Source organism: Mya arenaria, chromosome 4 (assembly GCF_026914265.1).
Source record: "Mya arenaria isolate MELC-2E11 chromosome 4, ASM2691426v1".
NCBI classification, from domain to species: Eukaryota; Metazoa; Mollusca; class Bivalvia; order Myida; family Myidae; genus Mya; species Mya arenaria.
The window spans coordinates 18,102,655-18,124,547 of NC_069125.1; the positions used below are offsets into that span (position 1 = coordinate 18,102,655).

Consider the following 21,893-nt stretch of genomic DNA (forward strand, 5'->3'; position numbering starts at 1 on the left):
ATTCCAACTGCTTTGTGTTAACCTTCGTAGCACAGTGGATACAGCACTGGAATTTTGGCGACACTGGTTCGAACCCGGTCTCCGACTCGATTTTTTTACAATTATGATATCAAAGAGTAAAACATTTTATAAAATAATTGTCCTGAGATTCATTACAGAAAAAAACTTTTTTTGGTGGCGATCTGGTGTACAGTCCCTTTAAATAATTAATAAATTTGTGTATAAATGTTATAGCTGTAACTTCTAAAAACAAGAGGGCCATGATGGCCCTAAATCGCTCACCTGAGTAAAAGAGTTTAACCTTTGTTATCAACATAGCTTGTTTCTCAAAGAATATTGAACAAGAGCTGTCAAAGTATGTGACAAATGCCCCCAAATGTGACATTGACCTATGAACAAGTACATGAAAAGTTGATCTTGTCTTTACGTGTCAAATACATATGGCAAGTTATTTTAAATTTCCTCTGAAAAATACCACCCATACTTGACAGCTTACACTCTTATGTCCTCATATTCAGCATTCCATTGTAAATAAGCACTTAGTGTATCTTTCACCTTAGACGGAGGGACCTGGGTCTTGCACACAACATGTCGTCTTGGTATGTTGAATACATGTGGCAAGTCATTTTAAAATCTGTCCATATAAGAGAAAGTTACAGCCTGGACACGAAAATAAAAACATACTGGTCAAACATGTTGCCTGAATAATCACTGACAGGATTTGTCACAGTTGCCTGCACACTGACAGGACTTGTCACAGTTTCCTGCACACTGACAGGAATTGGTGATTGACTGCAAACTTACAGGATTTTGTTCAGTTGCCTGCACACTGACAGGACTTGATGATTGACTGCACACTGACAGAATTTGATTCTCACCTGCACACTGACAGCACATTGTTCAGTTCATGCCTGCGCACCACACTGGCAGAACTTGATAATTGACAGCACACTGACAGCACTTGGTACAGATACCTGCACACTGACAGGACTTTTTTCAGTTGCCTGCACAATGGCAGGACTTTGTTCATATGCCTGCAAAGTGACAGGACTTTGTTCAATTGCCTGCACACTGACACAACTATGTTAACTTGCTTGCACACTGAAAGAACTTTAAGTATAGATACATAAACAACAAACAGTTCACATCCAATAAAAAAAAAAAAAAATCAATAAACTGCCTTAAGCTCTAAAAACCAAACATCACATCACATTCAATACCTTCGATTAATATCATCACATTTACCCATCTAGGACAACATCACATTCCTTCTAATGTTCAAAATACTATTTTTCTTTAAATAAATCTTAAGTGTATAACACTTTCCACACAGCAGATCAGATTGTAGCATCTGCATAAACAATAATCTACATGGAGTTCAATGGAAAAGTCTGATTATTAAATTTAGTAGTAAAAATGAAACTTCTTCTTAAGAATAAAGTGTATAATAATTATTTGAATCTATGAACCTATAAAAAGAACAATAATTACCTTAGAAGTGACTATGTTAAAGTCTTAATAAAATTTAGAATCTTTTTACTAAAAATAGAGAGTAGTGGAATCTCCAACAAAAAGGAAGACCATATATTAAGCAAGACTTGCTGCCCTTGCTTCAAGAGAAAACTTCACATAACTATCAGATTTTAACAAAATGTACATGTATTTATACTGAACTTGTAACCCACGGGGGTGAGGCCAATTTTCTTCCAGGGGCATAATTTGAATAAACATGGAAGATAGCCAATCAACAATGTTACACACCAAATATTTAAGCACTAGGCTTCATAGTATTTACCAAAAAAAGTTTTGTAATTTTTCCTTTAGGTTGCCATGGCAACCAGAGTTCTGCATGGAATTAATTTCTTTGAACAATTTTGAAAAAGCACCAACCAAGGATCATTCCTATGAAGTTTCATTAAAATTGTCTTAGGGGTTTAGGGGAAGATGATGATTTTAAGTTATAACCAATTGTTGACACTTTTTCTTTAGTTTGACATGGCAACCAGAGTCCTGCATGGAACTCTTTCCTTTGAACAATTTTGAATAAGCACCAACCAAAGATCATTCCTATGAAGTTTCATCAAAATTGTCCCAACGGTTTAGGAGAAGAAGATGATCATAACCAATTGTTGACGACGGACGACAGACCCCAGACATAGACCGATCACAATAGCTCACAGGGGGAGGGAATAAGTGTTTTTCAGGGCGATGGAAAGTGCAACGAGAGGGGACTTAATTAAAACAAATTTAGGACTAGTTTTCAATGCTACATGTTAAATATTATAGTTGAGGGTATTACAGTTTTAGAGAATTTGAAATGTCAGTCTGGTGGTCTGCTACCTTAGAAAGGATGCGTACTTGTCTTTGTTTGTACATTTTTATTTTCTGTTCTTGTTATGGTTGGAGTATAAACATGAAAATTGTTTCATTTAATTCAGAATGTTTTTTAGCAGTGAGTGTGATTAAAACACTTGCTCTACATGAAAATGCACGAAACATTGAAAGCTTATTATACATACTTTTAACTAATTCATGGAAGGACTTTTTTCATTAAATTACAGAGTATATTTTCAATAAATCTGCATAGTGTCAATATGTACATTTTTTGTAATATTGTTTAATTTCTTATAGAGGATTATCTAATTTTCATTATATGGTACAAATCGATTCAAGGAGAATTAGGCGAGTAGAGGTTTTAATAGGTAGGGATGAAATGAGAAAAAAAACTAATGTATGAACAGTAAAACAAACTTTATTTCAACAAGAAGTACCATCAATTAAAGTCAGTATAAAACTTACCTTGCTGTAATAAGTTCATTCTGACCAGGTTTCATATAGATAAAGTAGAAAATATGGCCTCAACAGTGTTTTAACAATGTTTTCTATGATTTGACTTCGTGACCTAGTTTTTGAACTCAGGTTACCCAGTTTCAAACTTGACATAGACTTCATAAACACAAATATTCTGACATAGTTTCATGGTGATCAAAGGGAGAATGTAACCTCTACAGTGTTTACAAAGTTTTTCTATGATTTGACCTAGTGGCCTGGTTTTTGACCTTTGGTTACCTAGTTTCAAACTCTACCTAAAGATCATCAAGAATAACATTCTGATCAATTTCCATGAACATATGGTCATAAATGTGGCCTCTAGAGTGTTAACATGCTTTTCCTATTATTTGACCTGGTGACCTAGTTTTTTATCACACATGACCCAGATTCGAATTTGGCCTAGAGCTAATCAATATAAACATTCTGACTCAGTTTCATGAACATACAGTCATAAATGTGACCTCTAGAGTGATAACAAGCTTTTCCTATGATTTAACCTAATATCCTAGTTTTTGACTGCACATGACCCAGATTCAAACTTGACTTTGAGATTATTAATATAAACATTCTGTCCAAGTTTCATGAAGATACAGTTATAAATGTGACATCTAGAGTGTTAACATGTTTCACCTTAAATATGGCCTGGTGACCTTGTTTTTGACCGCACATGGCCCAGATTCGAACTTGGCCTAGAGCTTATCAATATTAACATTATGACTAAGTTTCATGAACATAAAGTCATAAATGTGACCTCTAGAGTGCTAACAAGCTTTTCCTATGATTTGACCTAATGACCTAGTTTTTGACCCCACATGACCCAGTTTAAACTTGACTTAAAGATTATTAATATAAACATTCTGACCAACTTTCATGAAGAAACATTTATAAATGTGACCTCTAGATTTTTAACAAGCTTTTCCTTAAAATTTGACCTGGTGACCTAGTTTTTGACAGCACATGACCAAGATTCAAACTTGGCCTAGAGCTAATCAATATACACATTCTGACTCAGTTTCATGAACATACAGTCATAAATGTGACCTCTACAGTGGTAACAAGCTTTTCCTATGATTTGATCTGGTGACCTGGTTTTTTGATCGCACATGACCCAGATTTAAACTTGACTTAAAGATTATACATATAAACATTCTGACCAACTTTCATGAAGATACAGTCATAAATGCGACCTCTAGAGTGTTAACAAGCTTTTCCTTCAATTTGACCTAGTGACCTAGTTTTTTACCACACATGACCCAGATTCGAACTTGACCTAGAGATTATTAATATTAACATTCTGACCAAGTTTCCTGAAGATGCATAAATGTGACCTCTATGGTGTTAACAAGCTTTTCCTTTAATTTGACCTGGTGACCTAGTTTTTACCCCCTAATTTTATTGAGGGTAACATTCTGACCAAGTTTCATTAAGATTGTGCCCAAATTGTGACCTCTAGAGTGTTAAGAGTCAAATTGTTGACAACGAACGAATATGACGGACACAGGGCGATCACAATAGCTCACTTTGAGCACTTCCTGCTCAGGTGAGCTAAAAACCTAGAACACATTTGCATGTGCCCTTATATAAGAGCACAGGTCTTGCTTCACATTGTAACTTAATCTCTGCTTACAACGTATTCCTCAGGACATCACAATATGTGCATCAAGTATTCAACTACTATTCCAAGTTCTACGTATGAACAGTGTAAGATACTATATCAAATGACAAACTGGAAATTATTCGGAATTCCCTTATATCTGAAGTTTTTCTGTAACTAGAGTTACAAGTGTTACAATTGGCATTTAGTATATAAAATTGGACAAAGAAAGTTTGTAAGCTGTAACGAGATTTTTTATTATAATAACCAAAGTTATTGTATAAGCAGAGTTTACAGTTAGTGGAAAGCATAAATGCATTTTGGTCATAAAGGACAATATTTCAAATAGATTTTATGATAAAATTGAAATATAAATCTTAGAATCTTTTAACGAATGCCCTTGATGTTTTCAAGCTAATTCATTCTCATTTTAAAAAGATATAAGCAAGTGATAAGTATGAGGATGAAGTTGAAATTAAACATCTATCCTAACATCACACATATGACGTCGCACACCTGCAATCACAAACATGACACTAAATATGGATGGAGAATAATAACTTTGCATGTGTTGTTATCATATCACGTTTGAAATTGTTTCACAATAAAATTGGAAAAGTCTATAAGCTATTCATTTACCAACCAAACAAAAATTATCATGGGTATCTGCGATAATTGGCATCTTGTCCCATTGAAGAAACAGTCATAATTTTATAAACATAAGGTGACAAATATCACCAAATCGACACGCAATGAATTTGCAGACACTTTAGAATCAGAGTTTGGTTGTGTGTTTTTGTTCAAAAATGAAAATCCACAAATTTAAGTACCCACTAAATTGTCCATTTCAAAAATACACAAAATTTCATGTCAATGAATATAAAATCATTCACATTATACATTCAAGCTGACAGTCTGTGGTAGTGAAAGTTCCTTGCCATATCGATTGTTTCCCAACAAATCATTCAGGTTTGACCGTTTTAAAAAATATGTACCACAAAATATTAAGTAAGTTAAATAGCATCTTCTTTTTATGTTCACATAAAATATTGAATCAAAATAAACATATTGAATTCATATCACTCTGTTGAAATATAACTTTGTTAAAATATATTACTCTCCTCAATGAAAACAGACAATAACTCTTATCCTCTATTCATAACTACATTCTGTAAAGCATACAAAGTTACAAAGACTTTGAGTGTGAACAAGTATATAAAATATAAATCACACAAACTCAATGTGTTTTTGTTTGTTTTTTAATGTCAAATAGTAAAACTTTGTCAATCTCATTAGGAACAATATCATTATTACAAGAGCACAAGGTGTCAACGCATGTCTGTTAAAAAAAGAAATTGGTGGGAAAGGGGCATAACTCAGCAATTATTATCCCCATGTTTACAGGCCTTCTGCAAATTAGACTTTTGGATGAACAAGCCCAAATTCTTATTCTTGGCATAAAAGTTTTGAACAACCCTGCTATAAAAAAATCAGAATTTGAGCAAGCCCGGAAGACATTTTACCAGTGCAGGGCTTGCGGGCTTGTGCTAATTTCGACCACTGCATGCCCATATAGCCTCTGGTAACATTTGCACTAAATTTAATTCAAATATCTTGAAAATTTTATTAACAAGTTATTGCCAAGGTTAATTTTTTTTTAAATCTTTCAACAACTCTAGGCTGTCAAAATACTACTACAAAAAAGAAAGGTTAAAATCATGTAAAAACATTTTGAATGCTGTACCAATTAAGAGACTTTGAAAACAAGTCATGTGAAATTCAAAAGCTTTGTTGAACATACCAGCAATGATTTAGAAAATGTGACCAATGATCCAATGGTACCAGTATATTATGTGTTCATCTTCCTCTATATTTGAAAGTTGAAGCAATGCTATTTAAGGCACACAACTTTAACACTCAGACTCTGACATTCTATTCCAAATCTTATGTACACTCGTCAAGATGCATTAATACCGTTCTTCAACATTTCGGCCAGATTCCCCGACTTGTACAGTGTCTGAGTTTCCGAGTTTCCACCAACACATTTGCCATGAATGAACACTCTGGGAACCTGAAAAAAGGTTTATCTGATTATAATGTTTATTATGTATAACATTATCATTTTTTTGTAAAAATATGGACATGAATGGGAACATTTGTCACTTCCTTTTACTTTGATTGGTTTTTAGCTCTACTGGCCAAAGGCCAGAAGAGCTTATGCAATGGTAATGTGTACGTAGTATGTGCATCCGTGCGTCTGTAAACAATTGCTTGTGAACACGATACAGTCTTCAGTTTTGATTGTATCTCGATGAAACTTGTACAGTATCTAGATATCCATTAGAGCTCGGTTCCTTTCGAAAACCAGCCTGATCCGCCCATACATTCCTAGATTATGGCCCTTGATAGTATAAAAAAATGCTATTGTGTAAACACTAGCTTGTGAACACGATACAGTCTTCAGTTTTGATTGTATCTCGATGAAACTTGTACAGTATTTAGATATCCATTAGAGCTCTGTTCCTGTCGAAAACCAGCCAGATCCGACCATGCATGCCTAGATTATGGGCCTTGAAAGTATTAAAAAATCAGTTCGTCTGTAAACAATTGCTTGTGAACATGATACAGTCTTCAGTTTTGATTGTATCTCGATGAAACTTGTACAGTATTTAGATATCCATTAGAACTTGGTTCCTTTTGAAAACCAGCCAGATCTGCCCATGCATGCCTGGATTATGGGTCTTGTAAGTATAAAAAATGCTATTTTAAGCTAAGTCTATTTTTAGCCAAGTCTACATGAGTGAAGTCTATTTTTAGCCAAGTTTACATCATGTAAAGTCACAATTACTTTTGAAGGTTTGTTCAAGTTATGCCCCTTGGGTCATTACTGCACCCCCCCCCCCCCCCCCCCCCGGAGATTGTCCCGCAAGGGACCAGTGCGGCAAATGTAAACGACCTCGGCGACGTTGGCGGAGGCCCAGGGAAGAGTTCTCTTTTCTTTGTTAGGGACGGACTCCCCCCCCCCCCTCAAATTGGGAAACGTTAAAAACCTTTTTGTCTGAAACCACTATGCAAATCCTTGCTATTTTGAACAAGGCTTTATTTAGTGGTCCACTACCATGGTTGTTCATATTATGCCCCTTGGGTCAAAACTGGCACTGCCCTGGGTGTCACTTATTTAAGAAATATTTTCAAAATCTTCTTGTTTCAAACCACAAGGCCCATACCTTTGATATTTGTTGTGGAGCATCATATGATGCAATTGAAAACATTTGAAATAATGCCCCTTGGGCAAAAGCTGGCCCCACCCCTTTTGACTTACATATTAATTTTTAAAGCTACAGTAATGAAATTTTGACCATGTGAACAGTTTTGCAAACAAGCATTAATGTTGTCCTCAGATGTCCTTGACTTTGACCTTTGACCGACTTTTTATTTTTAAAGCTACAGAAAAGAAATTTTGACGATGAGTACAGCTTTGAAAGCAAATATTTTTTACCCTCAGATTACCTTTACTTGGCACATATTAAAATAGCTCATGCAACTAATCTGTTAAACACTTCCTGTCCTCAGATGTTGAACGTGCAGCGTTTTCAGCTAACCCAAACACTAAAAGTGAACTATATAATTATTTGTTGCCTATTACTCAAACGTACATGCTCTGGATTGAAAATGACCACAAGAGCCATGCCAGTAGAGCATAGGCCCTTTTGGGCCTCTTGTTTAAAGTTGAAAACAAACAAAAAGAGCAATAATTGCAGCTGCCTCCTCGTGTCTGATGTTGTTTACTTTCAGTCAAAAGGGGCATTTCTCAATATTCATTATAGCAAGAGTTTTGCGCCTTGATACACATGTGGGCAAAGTTTTACGGAATTCCGAATATCTTGAAGTTTAGGTTTTATCAAGACAATGACAACATCAAGCTATTTTTTTTAAACAAGTTGAGCTGAATGAAATCTGAAAAGTAATTATGGTATTGAAAGGATATAAGACATGTTAGTGACAAGCAGCTTATACCAAAGGCAAACTTGTTTTTTTCTAATTGTAAAACTGGTCAACACCAAACCCTCTAAAATTTTACCACACCTGACTGGTGAGTGGCAGCAGACATGGGGCGATTAATTGAAATCTATAAAATCACAAGCATTTTGAACCAGGTAATTGATTTCACTTTAACTATTGCTTGTACAAAGTTCATGCTTACTTGTTAAAATACCTTACTAGTATTTACATGAAAAGAAATACTTACTCAATACAAATTGAAACACTCTCATGTGAATACCTGAATATTGTGTTATGGTGCTTCATAACAGAAATCATTTTTATTACAAAATCTAACTCATATATACTATTTGCACATTATGATATTTATTTTAAATCACAAACTCAGGCAAAATACCTAGTGGCCAAAATTACCCAGAAAGCCATGTACTGGTTAAATGCTTTCCCAGCTTGATATGGCACGGCTTGTCAAAAAAGCATGATGCCAGGTACTGTGTTAGAATTTGGGCTTGTTCATTTAAAAGCCTAATGTTCTATAACTGTTTAACAAGTATCATGCAGGGAGACTTACTGTATGTGCTCCCGTCATTTCACCGAGAATGGACTGTACTCTGACTCCATCTTCTCTGCGGTCAAGTTCAAACACTTGTGGTTCGACCCCGAGCTCACTGAAAACCCGTTTCGTTGACCTACAGTAAGGACATGTGGTCTTGGAGAAGATGACAACGCTGTTGTTGGAAATAGTTTTTTGTACAAACTCAGCCTCCGGTGAACCCATGAGACTCTGTCTTCCTCCCATGGTAAGTGTGTAAGGTGTCCTGATGTTTTAAGTTAATCTGGAAAAGAGGTTTAAATTATTTTAAACACATGTTCTATTAGGTATCATAGTTTTCGTTAACAAGTGGACTGTCTTGACAAGGGAATTACAGTACTGTTCATAGCATAAACATATGGTACAGTCCAGACAGTTTTATAACTGTTATAAATAAACTACCTTTGGTAAAGTGTGAATTTTCATTGCTAAGGTTGTAGTAACCACAGGGGTTTCTCTCAACTTTTTTTACCCTATATATAATCTATTGACAACAGAAAAAAATAGACGCGACAAAAAAATGAAAGAAAACCCTGTGGTCGCATCTACATGTATATATAAATAATTAAATATAACTACATGTAGGTGATTAAAGCATTGTTTCTTTTGCCATTCAATCAACTTTAGAGATCAAACATTTTCATTATTGTCTTTATCAGCAAGATAACCATTGAATTATCCACTGCAAGGTGCTACGCTGACATGCACAAGAACCACTACTGCACTCACATGTTACTTGTAGAGGAATACAATAATTATTTTCAGAAACACTTACATGTAAATAACAAATCTGTTGTCTGCAATAGTATAATACTGTATTACGGATATGATCCGCGACTGCAGACCTAAAGACTATGTTCGCTCGAATCCTGCTGCCTGTGAATATATATTTTTAGTGAGTGTTTAACTAAAAAATTATATTGTATCAATTTCATGTTTTTACCTAAAAGTGATACAAAAATATTGTCAATATCACCTTGATTTTGATAGTTTATAAAGAATTGTTTTCCAATCAATAAATAACTCTTTCAATAAAATGATCACGTTATATAATAGTGGTTTTATGGACATATTCTAAAGAAATATCCAATGAACTTTAAAATACAGTAAGATATTACCTGTTCAAAGTCAAGAAAAAGTTTCCTGTGTCTTAAACTGAAACTAGTGATGGAAGCAACCAGTGTCACGTGAGAGCTATTTATAGATTTGCGGGCTGCTGAAGCTGCAAAACAGTCAGTAATTCTTATTTTAACAAATTAAAGCAAATTTCAAAATAAATGTATCGATTTAAAATGATTTTAGGGGATTTCAAGAAAATCCACAACATTTTTGCAAAATATTTTTGATATGATAAGTCACGTGATTTTCCACTGTCCAAAATGGCGGATTGACAGTTGCACGGAAGTTCGTCAGCAAACAATGTAAAGTTGATTTTCTGCGCAGTTTTCAGCGTTTAATCATGTGGGTTAAACCAGAGGAAGTTCTTTTGGCAAATGCTCTTTGGTGAGATATAGATTTAATTGCATATCAATGTGTCTGAGAAATAGGAAAATCCATCTTTGATCTCTTTTTCATTTTTTGTTATGTTTTTGTATTTCATTTTATAATGCAGTGCATTCATAATATGTAAAAGGTCAAAGGCTAAATATTCGCATGTAGTTCTTTATCAGTTGTTAAACTTAAATGTTAAACTTCAATGCTTGATTTACATATATTATTCATGGGCACCATGGAAATCACAATTGAACTGTTTAATAATTTAATGCATTAATACATCTGAAAATTCTTTCATTGTGAGCTATGTACAAATGGACATGTTCATGTAACTAAGCACTTAAAATCATGTTAATAAAATTGTTTGTTATTCAACTTAATGCAGAAGCTGTACACAATCTTAAAATTAAATGCCATACCTCTCTTATATGCCAATATGTCATAATTCATGCTAATACTGTACGTTTCACAGGGTGACAGAAAGGGCTAACCCCTACTTTGTGCTCCAGAGAAGGAAGGGTTATGGGGGTGGGGGTCTTACCGGCCTTCTTGTTGGGACACTTGACACAGTGCTGGATAACAAGGTCAGCTGTGCAAGATGTTTAAATATTTTCAATCTATATTTTTGAGCTCTTCAGTCTTGTATTGACAGTAAGATTTGTAGAGGAAAGTGTTATAATTATACAATCAATGCTACTTTTATTTACAGTTTTAAAGGGACTCAATTCAAGTTTCATATAGACAGACATAATTTGATAAAAATGATAAATGTTGAGTGTAATGTCAACAAGATACTAGTTACAATGGTAAAAACACCAAAATAAAGTTCTATTGTTAATATTGTTAACCATTATTAAATAAATATGAATTTGCCAAACAGTGTTAGTAAAGCTATTTATGATTGACTTATGTTAGGCCTTGATTAACACAATTCTGTTCAAATTAATATCTGCCAATTGTCATTGTTTCATGTTTGTTGATAAAAGTATTTAAAATAACTTAATTTGAATAAAGTTTAAAAATAATGGTTGCCAATATTAAATCTGTGAATGAGTCCCTTAAATGGAATTGAATGATCGGTTTTCATAAGTATATCATTGTTTCGTAAATGAAGGTTAAATAAGATTTTGTATTTTTTTTGGTCATTTTAGAAATCAGACTAGCACCATGCTAGTTCCCTTTGTTTGTTTGCATTACCTTAGTCTTTAAAGGGGAACAATAAAGGTTGATGCAAAAAAATGATTAATGCATTATTCTGTTCAACTCATTTTACTTTAATGATCCAAGACAAAAAAGGATATGATTTGTGTTCAGATAAAAATATATTAGCCTTTATAAATTGGGTTTTCAATTAATAGCCATGTGACAACAATTTCCTTAGTTAAAAAAGTGCCAAAATATCGCTAATAGTTTTTATCTGTATAAATATCATATACATATATGATTTTTTTGTTTTGTTCATTGAAATCAAATAATTTAAATTTAATAGTGCATTCAAATTTAATATGATAATTTTGCATGCGTTTAACATCAATGTTATATTTTCTGCTTTGTTTATTTTAGACACCACCTTACAGAATACTTCATCAGACACCAGAGTCAGAAGTCAGCTATTGTAAGTTTGTATTTTCATTGAATTAAATTTTTTATTATTGACAATTTGTATAGCTGGTAGCTTGCTCAGTAGTAACTGTTTAGATATGAAAACTAAGATTTAGGATTTATGAGTTGTTATTAAGTAAGCAACTAAATTTAAAAAAGCAAGCCAATTATTGAATACCCTTTTTTTAATTTCAGCTGTATCTGTTGCCAACAATAAGAAGGATATTATCCGAGACTGGGAATGGATCGAGGCAAACATCATGCAGACTCTTGGTATGTAACATAAGTTTAGGCCTCAATTTCTTAAAATATCTTAAACATAATTGGTTCAAGTATCATATTTCATTTAGCCAAATTACTTGCATTAACTTGATTTTATCAACCAAACCATACTTCGCAATAATTTCCTTAGCAAGTCTCAAGGAGGAAATAACACAATTTATATATAAACAAAAAAAGAGCTCATAACAGTGATTTTTTTTGGAATTATTTTTACCGCCTGTGCCTTGCAAATTGGGAAAAAATGTTGACTTTGGGAAAATACAAAATGAGGCCAAAACAGCTAATATAATGGCAAATATACATGTTTTAACTTTTTTATGCATACATTATGCTGTGAAAGAGTAAGTCTTGTCAAGATTTTGTTTGTATTTCAAAAAAATTATTGCTTTTTTATTCATTAACGTAATCTGCATTTATCAAATTTGGAAAAAATTATAAAATTATGGGAAAAAAGGACAGGTTTTTCACAAGGGGAAACATCCTTAAGAAGGCAGTAAATTGCACCAAAAAAATCACTGCATTATGATCCTTGTTTAAGGGCCTGAAGATTGTTCAAAAAGTTGGGGGCCAGCCTGTTATCAATTGTTTGAAATAAAGCTTGAATTAATTGAGATTTGAATTAAACAACAGAAATTACATACATGTAGTACAGTGTGTCTTTACTTATGATCAATTTCAACCATAAAATACTTCACTTAAAACAATTTCAATATTTTTAAAACACCCCCGTTTTTTGCACATTCCCGTTTAGACGTTAGGGATTGGAAGAATCCCGTATAACACGTCTATTATTTTAGACTAGTATATTGTTATGCAGGATTAATGTGTCTGAGTGGTGTTTTCGAATGTAACTGGAGTATTGCATTTCCAACTTTAATTCATCACATTAATTAGTTACCTATATCATTGAATGTGTTGACTTTTATTGATGATTAAATAAGTATAACTGTACATAATTGCTTCATACAGTCTATAAGTGTGGTATAAGTTTGTTTTACAAAAATGTCATGTCTTTGTTTTCTTAATCCCTTGATTACCCTTGTTGTTTATTTAATCCTCTTATAAATATTTCACACTTTCTCTTTCTACATAGTTTAAGATGGGTACATGTATTTTCTAATTAACTTGTCACAGTGGTGTACTATACGGTTAGGTAATCAAGCCAGGATAAAAGATGAAAATCAATAATCTTCGTCTGTGAAACTTGGTAAGTGTGAAAGTTACGATTGATGTTCTTTGGGTGTCCGAAAATTAGGTACGCGAAATAAATTATTTTTATAAACAATTACGGGTGTAGCAAAAATTATCAAATAAATTAAACAAAATTAGATATAGTGGGAGATTCTTATCGTTTTTCCTCCGAGTTTCGCGGTGTTTTTACCTCCGAGTAACGCGGCGATTGTAATTATACGGTCCACTGATCAGCCTCGGTGGGTGAACGAGTAAAAACGCCGAGGAAAGAGGATTATGATCAATTGGATGTCGTGTCCGCGATGACCGAAATCCGCCGAGGAAAACGGAAAGTGGTAGTTCCGCGTGGAGTGTACTGTACTATAAATTCGTATAACATTCTAAACTTCCCAAACACTATTCGTTTCAAGTATTTGTAATGTTTTATTCATGCACACTATGTTCATGTAGGTGCCTTTGAAAGTGAAGACCAGGCGACCGAGTTTGTCCGATGTAAGATAGAGAGTATGATGGCCAACAAGGGAGACAGTCTGGTCGAAGATGAGGAAGCAGCGAGCTTTAAATCAGCCACTAGGAAGTTCATGAAGCTCTTCAATATGCCAAGGGAGGAAAAGCTAGTTAACCGTAAGACACAAAGTTTTAATGTTGTCTTCATACTGGTAGTTTAATGAGAACTTCAGTTCACAAGTATGAGATTATGAAGTATACATGACAATTCTTCATGTGTTTGCAATTTTTGTACCAGAGTAATGAATACTTAAAAATAGTTAGTAGTAAAAGTGTATGCAATAAATTTGAACTATAATTTTTTAACTATAAATACATGTATACCAATTATCTAGGTATAAATTGATGTGTGCTTGCATTGTTAACAGAACAAAATTGATGCCATGTATTTCTTATATTTTTTAACGCACAAAAAACATTGTTCATTTCCTCTCCATATTTAAGATTGCTCGTGTAGTTACTGGAATTGCAAGGTCCCTTTGCAAGGCTGGATGTACCTCAGTATCAACCACCTGTGTTTCTACTCCTTTCTCATGGCAAAGAGTTCCACAGGCCTAGATATTTCATGTATATTTCTATCCATATTTCAGACTATTCATGTAGCTATTGGAAAGGCAAGGTCCCTTGGCAAGGCTAGATGTACCTCAGTATCAACCACCTGTGTTTCTACTCCTTTCTCATGGCAAAGAGTTACACAGGCCCAGATATTTCATGTATATTTCTATCCATATTTCAGACTACTCATGTAGCTATTGGAAAGGCAAGGTCCCTCGGCAAGGCTGGATGTACCTCAGTATCAACCACCTGTGTTTTTACTCGTTTCTCATGGGCAAGGAGGCCAAGGTCATTGTTAGGTGGACAGACATTATGGTAAGTTCTGAATATTAGAGCGTTGGTCAGCAGTCCTATCATTGTACATGTCATACACTTTTACAAACATGTTGTTTTTTTATCTTTAAATCCTATTGGTTATTCAGCAACTGCAGTGTACATGGATTACAGCAACAAAAGGCTTAAAATATTTGTACCTTATTTTTAAAAGGAATAACAAAAACATTTTCTTGTCAGAATGCATTTGACACATCATGAAATGTGTCAAAATGAAAATTGAACATTACTCATTAAATTTGATGTAAAATTTAGTACTTTTTGTTTGGCTAAACACAAAGATATTTGTTTTTATGTGTTATATATTTTTCAGAAACTTGCAAAAGGAAGCAACATGCTGCTGCCGGAGAGTGTAAAAGTCAGCACACGGGATGGGGAGGTGTGTGATTTATTATTAGCTTGCATGGTACTGGAGGTCTTGGTGTCATGCAAATACTTGATTTGATATGTCCCTTGCCCACCTAAAATGGAAGGAAAAAGCCTTGACATCCAGTTGGTTTTCTCTTGGTGTTGGCACTCCTGCCTTTGGGACAATAAATCATAATGCATTAACAGGCTTCCTGTGGCCAAGAAAAAGTCACCGAATTTTTTAATTGGCCAGGGAAAATTGGGAAATGGGCAAAAGTCAGGGACATTCAGAACCTGATATTGACAGCTGTTGAAACAATTTACTTTCTTGTTAAAAAATATGTTTTTAAAAAAAAAGCCAATACACGATATATGACCCACGTCGCGTAATTTTGGGCCTTCGGACATATATTTGGTATTACAATGTTTTAAGGTATTTGAATGAAATGATATTTCAGGAAGAAATTCTGAAAAATTCATGATGATATCACTTAAATTGCGCAGTCAAAATATGTCGGGACGAAATTCATGGTTGCTATGGAAACTTGGGTAAACCAGTGGTCATAAATCTTCGAGAAAATGATGCACCAATGACAAACCTTTAAAAGAAAGTAGTCTGGAAGAAATTGATTTAAAAATAATTATTTTTGGCTTTTTTTATTAATGATTATTTCATTTGTAATGATAATGTCCGAAGGCCTAAAATTGCGCGACGCGGCCTATATTAAGGAATAGGTGGTAATGGTTGCTAATGGGGAGGATTGAGACCAACATTCATAGTTATGTTCATAGATGACAAATTATGCTCCTATGAACTGCGATAGTTTGATCAGGGAAAAATTGGGGTCTAGTTGTGGAAAAGTCAGGTTATTTTTTTTTTATGATTTGTGGGAACTCTGATTTAATATTTTCACTGAGTTTTCAATTGAATTACATACTTGTTGTGGTTTTATATTCTTAGAAGTGAAAATGAGTATTTTGTCTTCTGTTATTTAATTTTTGTGGAAATGTTAATATATTTACAGTATGTGTTCAGCATGTTTCTGCGGGTGGGGGAGACATACCGGCTGATGGAACAGCTCACAAATATGGCCATGAGGCAACTAATGTTGGAAGGCGGCTTTCAGGAAGATAAAACAATCCTTGACAGAACAAAGTATGGATGTGATCTTGATTATTACTAGACACTACATACTCAATTGTCCAAATTAATTGATACTTTCAAATTCACATATATTTTTCTTGACTACCAGCTTGGGTTCACTCAAAACTACAACTAAAATAGTTTTTTATACTTTAATTGTATCTTTTCTGCAATTTCAGTATTAATGAGTAAAATTAATTCATGATTAGATAAGCGTTTTCTGATGCATTACCGGGAACACTTAATTTTTTCTAAAAACATGAGCGAGTCACTTGAATCAGTGTGAACGAGAAACTTCTGTTTGCAATGATTCATATTTTGATTAGAGAAAAGAGGAAGCCCGTTTCAACATGTTATTTGAAGAAGACATTTCTGTAATACTTGCTTTCTGGTGGTTTATAGAGATTTATCAGTAAAATTAGAAATGATATTTCACATTTTCAAACAGTGAAATAACATTTTGATAGTTTTCACTGTTTTGAAATTTTAGCCCACTCTTAGGTAATTTAAAAACATATTCAAAACAGACATCAGCATGCACAGGGCTGGGACTCAAATTCAGCGACGACATTTTCAAAATACAACTTGGGGCTTTTTTATTATTACGAGGTATGTTCGGAAAGTTCCCGGACTGAACGCATTCCTTTTGAAAGGCACATTGTATTATAATGAAACTAAGTACGGATTTACTACATCTTTTATTCCATATCACTCTAAAATTTCGATTCCATACATATAACAGTAAAAAAGTTACAATAAATTTAAAACATGTACCAACGATATGGCGGAGCAACGCAACGTTAAAATTTATAACGTCAACGTCAATTCAGTTTACTCTTTCTCGAAATAGCGGCCATGTGCTTCCATGCAACGTTCATGTCTTCTGTAAACAGTTTGAAACCATTGTTTATCAAATGAAGACATGATTGTCTGCACGTGACAACGTAGGCTCTCGAGATCATCGAATCAGATTCCGCGTAGCTGGGCTTTGAACGGGAAAAGCGCAAAATCAAGTGGCGCAAGGTCTGGGCTGTAGGGGGCGTGCTCCAACCTGCCGATCCCGAGAACATCTAGCTCCAACTCTGTGTACCGGGCCCTGTGCGCTGGGGCATTGTCCTGGTGTAAGAGAACATTTTCTATGTTCTCTTCCATGCCGGGCCTCTTCTTGCGCAGTGCTTGGACCATATCCCGCCTCACGACCTGTTCAATAAATAACACAAAATTAAATAATAAGTTGTCTATTTGAAAAATAATGCATTGTGATGTTACACCATTTCACTGCTGTTATGATTGAATTTATGCATCAGTTCTCTATATTTGAATCATAGCATGATTATATAAATGTGTAATTTCGTTTATAAATATGTTTATACAAATGTTTACCTTTGAATAATACGCTGCATTTACGGTAACGCCTGCCGGGACCGCATGTGTCAAGATTACACCGTTGTTGTCCATAAATACAATGAACATGAATTTTCCTTTCGATTTCGTCACCCGGACCTTCCTTGGTGGTGGTGAAGACGATGTTTTCCAGACCATACTTTGCTGTTTAGTCTCTGGGTCGAACAGATGAAACCACGTTTCATCCGTTGTGATTATTTTTTGAAGAAATCTGTCCCCTTCACGTCGATAGGACCTCAAAAAGTTCAATGATTTATTCACCCTATCCTTCATCTGATTGTCTTCCAACAGCCTTGGTATCCAACGTGCTCACACCTTTGTCATCTTAAACTCTTCATTAATTAACTTATACGCTGTTGCTACCCCAATGTCACATTCCTCGGCCACTTCCCGTGTAAACACTCGTCGGTCCCTATCAAGCATCGACTTTACCATTTCGTGCTTTTTTGCCACAAGTGCCGGCCTCCCACATCTCTCGTCGTCGGATGTTGACTCGCGCCCCTCCTTAAAGTGTCTGTGCCACTCAAAAACAGCAGTGCGACTCAAAGTTTGGTCTCCAAATGATTTCTTCAACTGTATCAATGTTTTCGACGGTGAAACATCTAAACTCTGGAGAAACTGTATCACGACACGCTGTTTTTCAATAATTTCGCGTTGCATGTTTGCTTTGAGCACCTGTTTTGCGAGGCGGTGTCTGCTTAAATGACGTCCTGCGTATTTTACTAATGACGTCATGTTGTGGTTCGGCGTCAAGATGACGTTTCCCGCTTTTTTTAACGTTACAACATGCGTTTAATGTGAACATTATAGGAAAATATATGGCTTGCTCCACAACAGCAAATATTATGTTGCTATGGATACAATATTTTTAGAATGTATTGACTTAGGCGAATGTCCACTTATTATCAAAATGAATATATATGTGTCTCAACTTGGCCGAAGTTTTAAAGCTCTATGTTGAAAAATAACAAGTTATTAGTACAGTCCGGGAACTTTCCGAACATACCTCGTATTTTTACAATAAACTGTTATTTAATATCCTTTTAAGGCATGTAATAAAAAAAAAAATGTTTGTTTCAGTGTATGATAGCAATACATTTCACCTTGTGAACAACAAAAGTCAATATTTCACTTGTGGCTATGCCACTCTTGAAACATAGCTTTTGGGCTTACTCAGTGAAATATATTATGATCTTACACTTATACAATTATCTCCTATGTAACACATGACGCTGTATTACATATGTACGTTTCATTTTTCTCCTTCACAGAAAAAGGACCTCTAAGAAGATGTCGATGATCAAGAGGGATTTGGATGCGCGATCTAGAAGTGATGCATTTAGGTAGGTAGATGGACTGGAACATTTCTCCCACACCTATTCGCATAGATTAGAATATATTACATACGTGCTTAATGTATAAATAAAGTTTTGACATTTTCTTTAGTTTTTGTCTCAGAATCAGCTGATTTTGGTATGAATGCCTTCAGTACAGGCATATAAACTGATATATTTCAAACTGTGATGTCGGCATGAGAGAAAATTGGCAACCCATTACAGATGCACTCTCACAGATTATCAGCTTTATCATTTTTTTAGTTTTTGTCTCAGAATCAGCTGATTTTGGTATGAATGCCTTCAATTCAATTATATAATATAACTCACAATAGAACAGATCTCACTTGTTTTGAAACTGCCAAAAAATGTTCTTAAAGCGTTAGTAACGCTTTGAGCCATAAAACATTAATTTTCAAACATTATTATGAAAACTGCATTCTGAACTTTTGTCAGCAATCTTGTATCACTGGCTCAAATGGCTCATACAAGACAAAGAATTAAAAGTTTTCAAAATTTTCAATCTGTGAGAGTACAGCTTTAAAGCATCTACCTTAGGTACATGATGTACACATGTATGAATTTGTCCCTATGTATTTGAAAAACACCCATGTGCAGTGCTCTAGCTAAGCCTAAATAGCAGGGGGGGGAGCCCGCTGCCCTTTACCGGCACCCTGCTACCTTTTTACTGACCTCGCTGTGCCCTTTTCTTTGACAGAGCTGCCTATGATGATTTTTGAATTTACCCAACATGTACCTATTTTCAGTTACAGTTTAAAACTATATTTGATCTTTATTGGACATATTTTTACGTCAATTTTCAGAAATAAGTTTAAAAATAATAAATATACATAATTTTGACACGAAAGAAAAGATATTCAACAGTATTCATAAGAAACTATAAGTATTGAAGTTACAAAACGTACACAATAAGAATTGAACATTGGCTCTTGCAAGTGCCCCATTAAGGCTAATTCAATGCACATCAAAAGTGCGTAGCACCCTGCCCTTTTCAAATCCTGGCTGGAGCTCTGTCATGTTGTATGTGCTTTGTTGATGTATACCAAGACAATGTTCATTTCAACTCTTCATTGGAAATTACTTCTTTGCAGGTTAATGTTCAGCCTGCCAATGTTTGAAAAGTTGGATGGCGACACGGAATGTGTGATGTTTACACCCTTCAACAAGCAGTATGTGTGGGGGCGCCTATATATATCACAGAACTACATATGCTTTGGTAGCAGGGTAGGTTACTCTACAATTTTAGTTAATTAAGGCTAGATGAATATCAATAATATGACAGACAAGTCAGAAATGCATACAAAATATAATGTAGCTATTAAACAATATAGCCAAATTGGGAATTTGATTAGCTTTTCTTCACAATCTGTGATACAATGGGCCGATTGTTGAGAGCTTTGTTAAAGTTAACAACTTGATTAACAACATTGTTGTTAACTTTTTAATGTGAAATATTTGATGTGTCAACATATTTAAATATAAAAGAGTTGAACAGTTTTCTCAAATCTTGTTAGAAATACAGCAGATCACAGGTGTATCCATTAAACTTCCAGAGCAGTAATGATTTTAAAGTTACAACATTGATGTTAACAATGTTGTTAACTTTAACAAAGTTCCTAAAAATAGACCCAATAATGAATACCTTTAAGTCTCTTTACAAACCTCAGTTATCAAAAGATTTATACCAATAGTTAAGGCTTAAATATATTTTCATGTCACTAATTAACTCTCACTGCCATACAATCAAAAATTAAGTAATGGTAAAAGATTGAATGTTTTTACAGAAAAGAAATCAGGTAACATCATCTATTGTTTGAATGCTCCACTAAATATTCATCCAACATCAAAAAATGAATTGTTTGTTTCTGATTTCACTGGCCAAAAATTTAGGGTGGGTAGGTCATGATATTTTTTAGTATGTTTTCAACGAAAATGTGGTACTTAGAATGAGGATATCATTTAAGGACAGGTGGGCGGGCAGGCGTCAAACATTGGTTTCCACCCAATAACTTTAGTTGGCATAGTGATAAAATTTGGTGTGTTGGTAGCTTATGTGAACAGCTAGCATGGGATTGCTCTTGAGGGGGATTAGGTCAAGGTCACTGTCATTATTACTTAAAATAGAAAAATGGTTTACACCCTAAAACTTTAGTTTGGATTGATGGATAGTGAATAAACTTAGTATGTAGGTAACTATGTGAAGTATTAGATTAGGTTTGCTTTTGAGGGGGTAGGGTCAACATCATTGTTATTAAAAAAAGAAAAATGGTTTCTGCCGATGAAACTTAGTATGAATGTTACAGTGAAACTAAAAGCAGAGATACTTGACAAATGTAATTTTCATAACAGTAAAGAGAAAGGCTGTTTCTGTTTTCTTTCTCATACAAAAAATTCTATGGCTATAATTTCTAATTGTTCAATAATTGAACAACCTGTTTTCATTTTTTATCTTTTTTTCATTTAATATTGTGTCTTTATGCTGAAAACCGTCGCCATTTTGTCTTGGTACATTGACACGTCTTTCTCGTCCAAGAATTCACTTGAAAATTTATCCCAAAAGTAGAAAAACGATTAATGGTCAGGAAAATATGATTTGCTGGAAATAGGAAAGATAGGGTCCATGTAAACAAAAAGAAAAGGTCGGAAAACGGGAAACAA

General features: G+C 34.4%; 3 protein-coding genes across 4 annotated transcripts in view; 1 reads left to right on the forward strand and 2 right to left on the reverse strand.

Moving 5' to 3' along the window:
* The window catches only part of LOC128231163 (heat shock 70 kDa protein 12A-like), a 59,756-nt gene that overhangs the window by 13,534 nt on the left and 24,329 nt on the right, over nt 1–21,893 (reverse strand). The gene's annotated exons all lie outside the window — the stretch shown is intronic.
* LOC128231168 (uncharacterized) lies at nt 5,670–10,270 on the reverse strand. Its single transcript, XM_052943648.1, has 3 exons — nt 10,139–10,270; nt 9,000–9,264; nt 5,670–6,497 (listed from the first exon to the last, which is right to left on the reverse strand). Exons 2-3 carry the CDS (start codon nt 9,225–9,227, stop codon nt 6,384–6,386), a joined length of 342 nt encoding a protein of 113 aa, XP_052799608.1. The 5' UTR covers nt 9,228–9,264; nt 10,139–10,270; the 3' UTR covers nt 5,670–6,383.
* Nucleotides 10,408–21,893, forward strand: part of LOC128231160 (TBC1 domain family member 9-like) — a 45,644-nt gene continuing 34,158 nt past the window's right edge. Inside the window, exons 1-11 of one of the 2 annotated variants that reach the window (XM_052943629.1) lie at nt 10,408–10,523; nt 10,987–11,098; nt 12,078–12,129; nt 12,312–12,389; nt 14,040–14,213; nt 14,833–14,966; nt 15,298–15,363; nt 16,358–16,488; nt 19,152–19,223; nt 20,327–20,459; nt 21,020–21,031. In XM_052943629.1, coding sequence (XP_052799589.1) covers nt 10,480–10,523; nt 10,987–11,098; nt 12,078–12,129; nt 12,312–12,389; nt 14,040–14,213; nt 14,833–14,966; nt 15,298–15,363; nt 16,358–16,488; nt 19,152–19,223; nt 20,327–20,459; nt 21,020–21,031 — 1,008 coding nt within the window. In that variant the 5' untranslated portion in view covers nt 10,408–10,479. The remainder of the gene's footprint in view (nt 10,524–10,986; nt 11,099–12,077; nt 12,130–12,311; nt 12,390–14,039; nt 14,214–14,832; nt 14,967–15,297; nt 15,364–16,357; nt 16,489–19,151; nt 19,224–20,326; nt 20,460–21,019; nt 21,032–21,893) is intronic. The other variant, XM_052943630.1, reaches the window with a different exon arrangement.

Coding starts and splice junctions, on each gene's coding strand:
- LOC128231168 (XM_052943648.1), bottom strand. CDS start 9,227: ATGGGAGGAAGACAGAGTCTCATGGGTTCACCGGAGGCTGAGTTTGTA. Junction 6,498..8,999: donor AAATGACGGGAGCACATACA/GTAAGTCTCCCT, acceptor ACCTTTTTTCAG/GTTCCCAGAGTGTTCATTCA.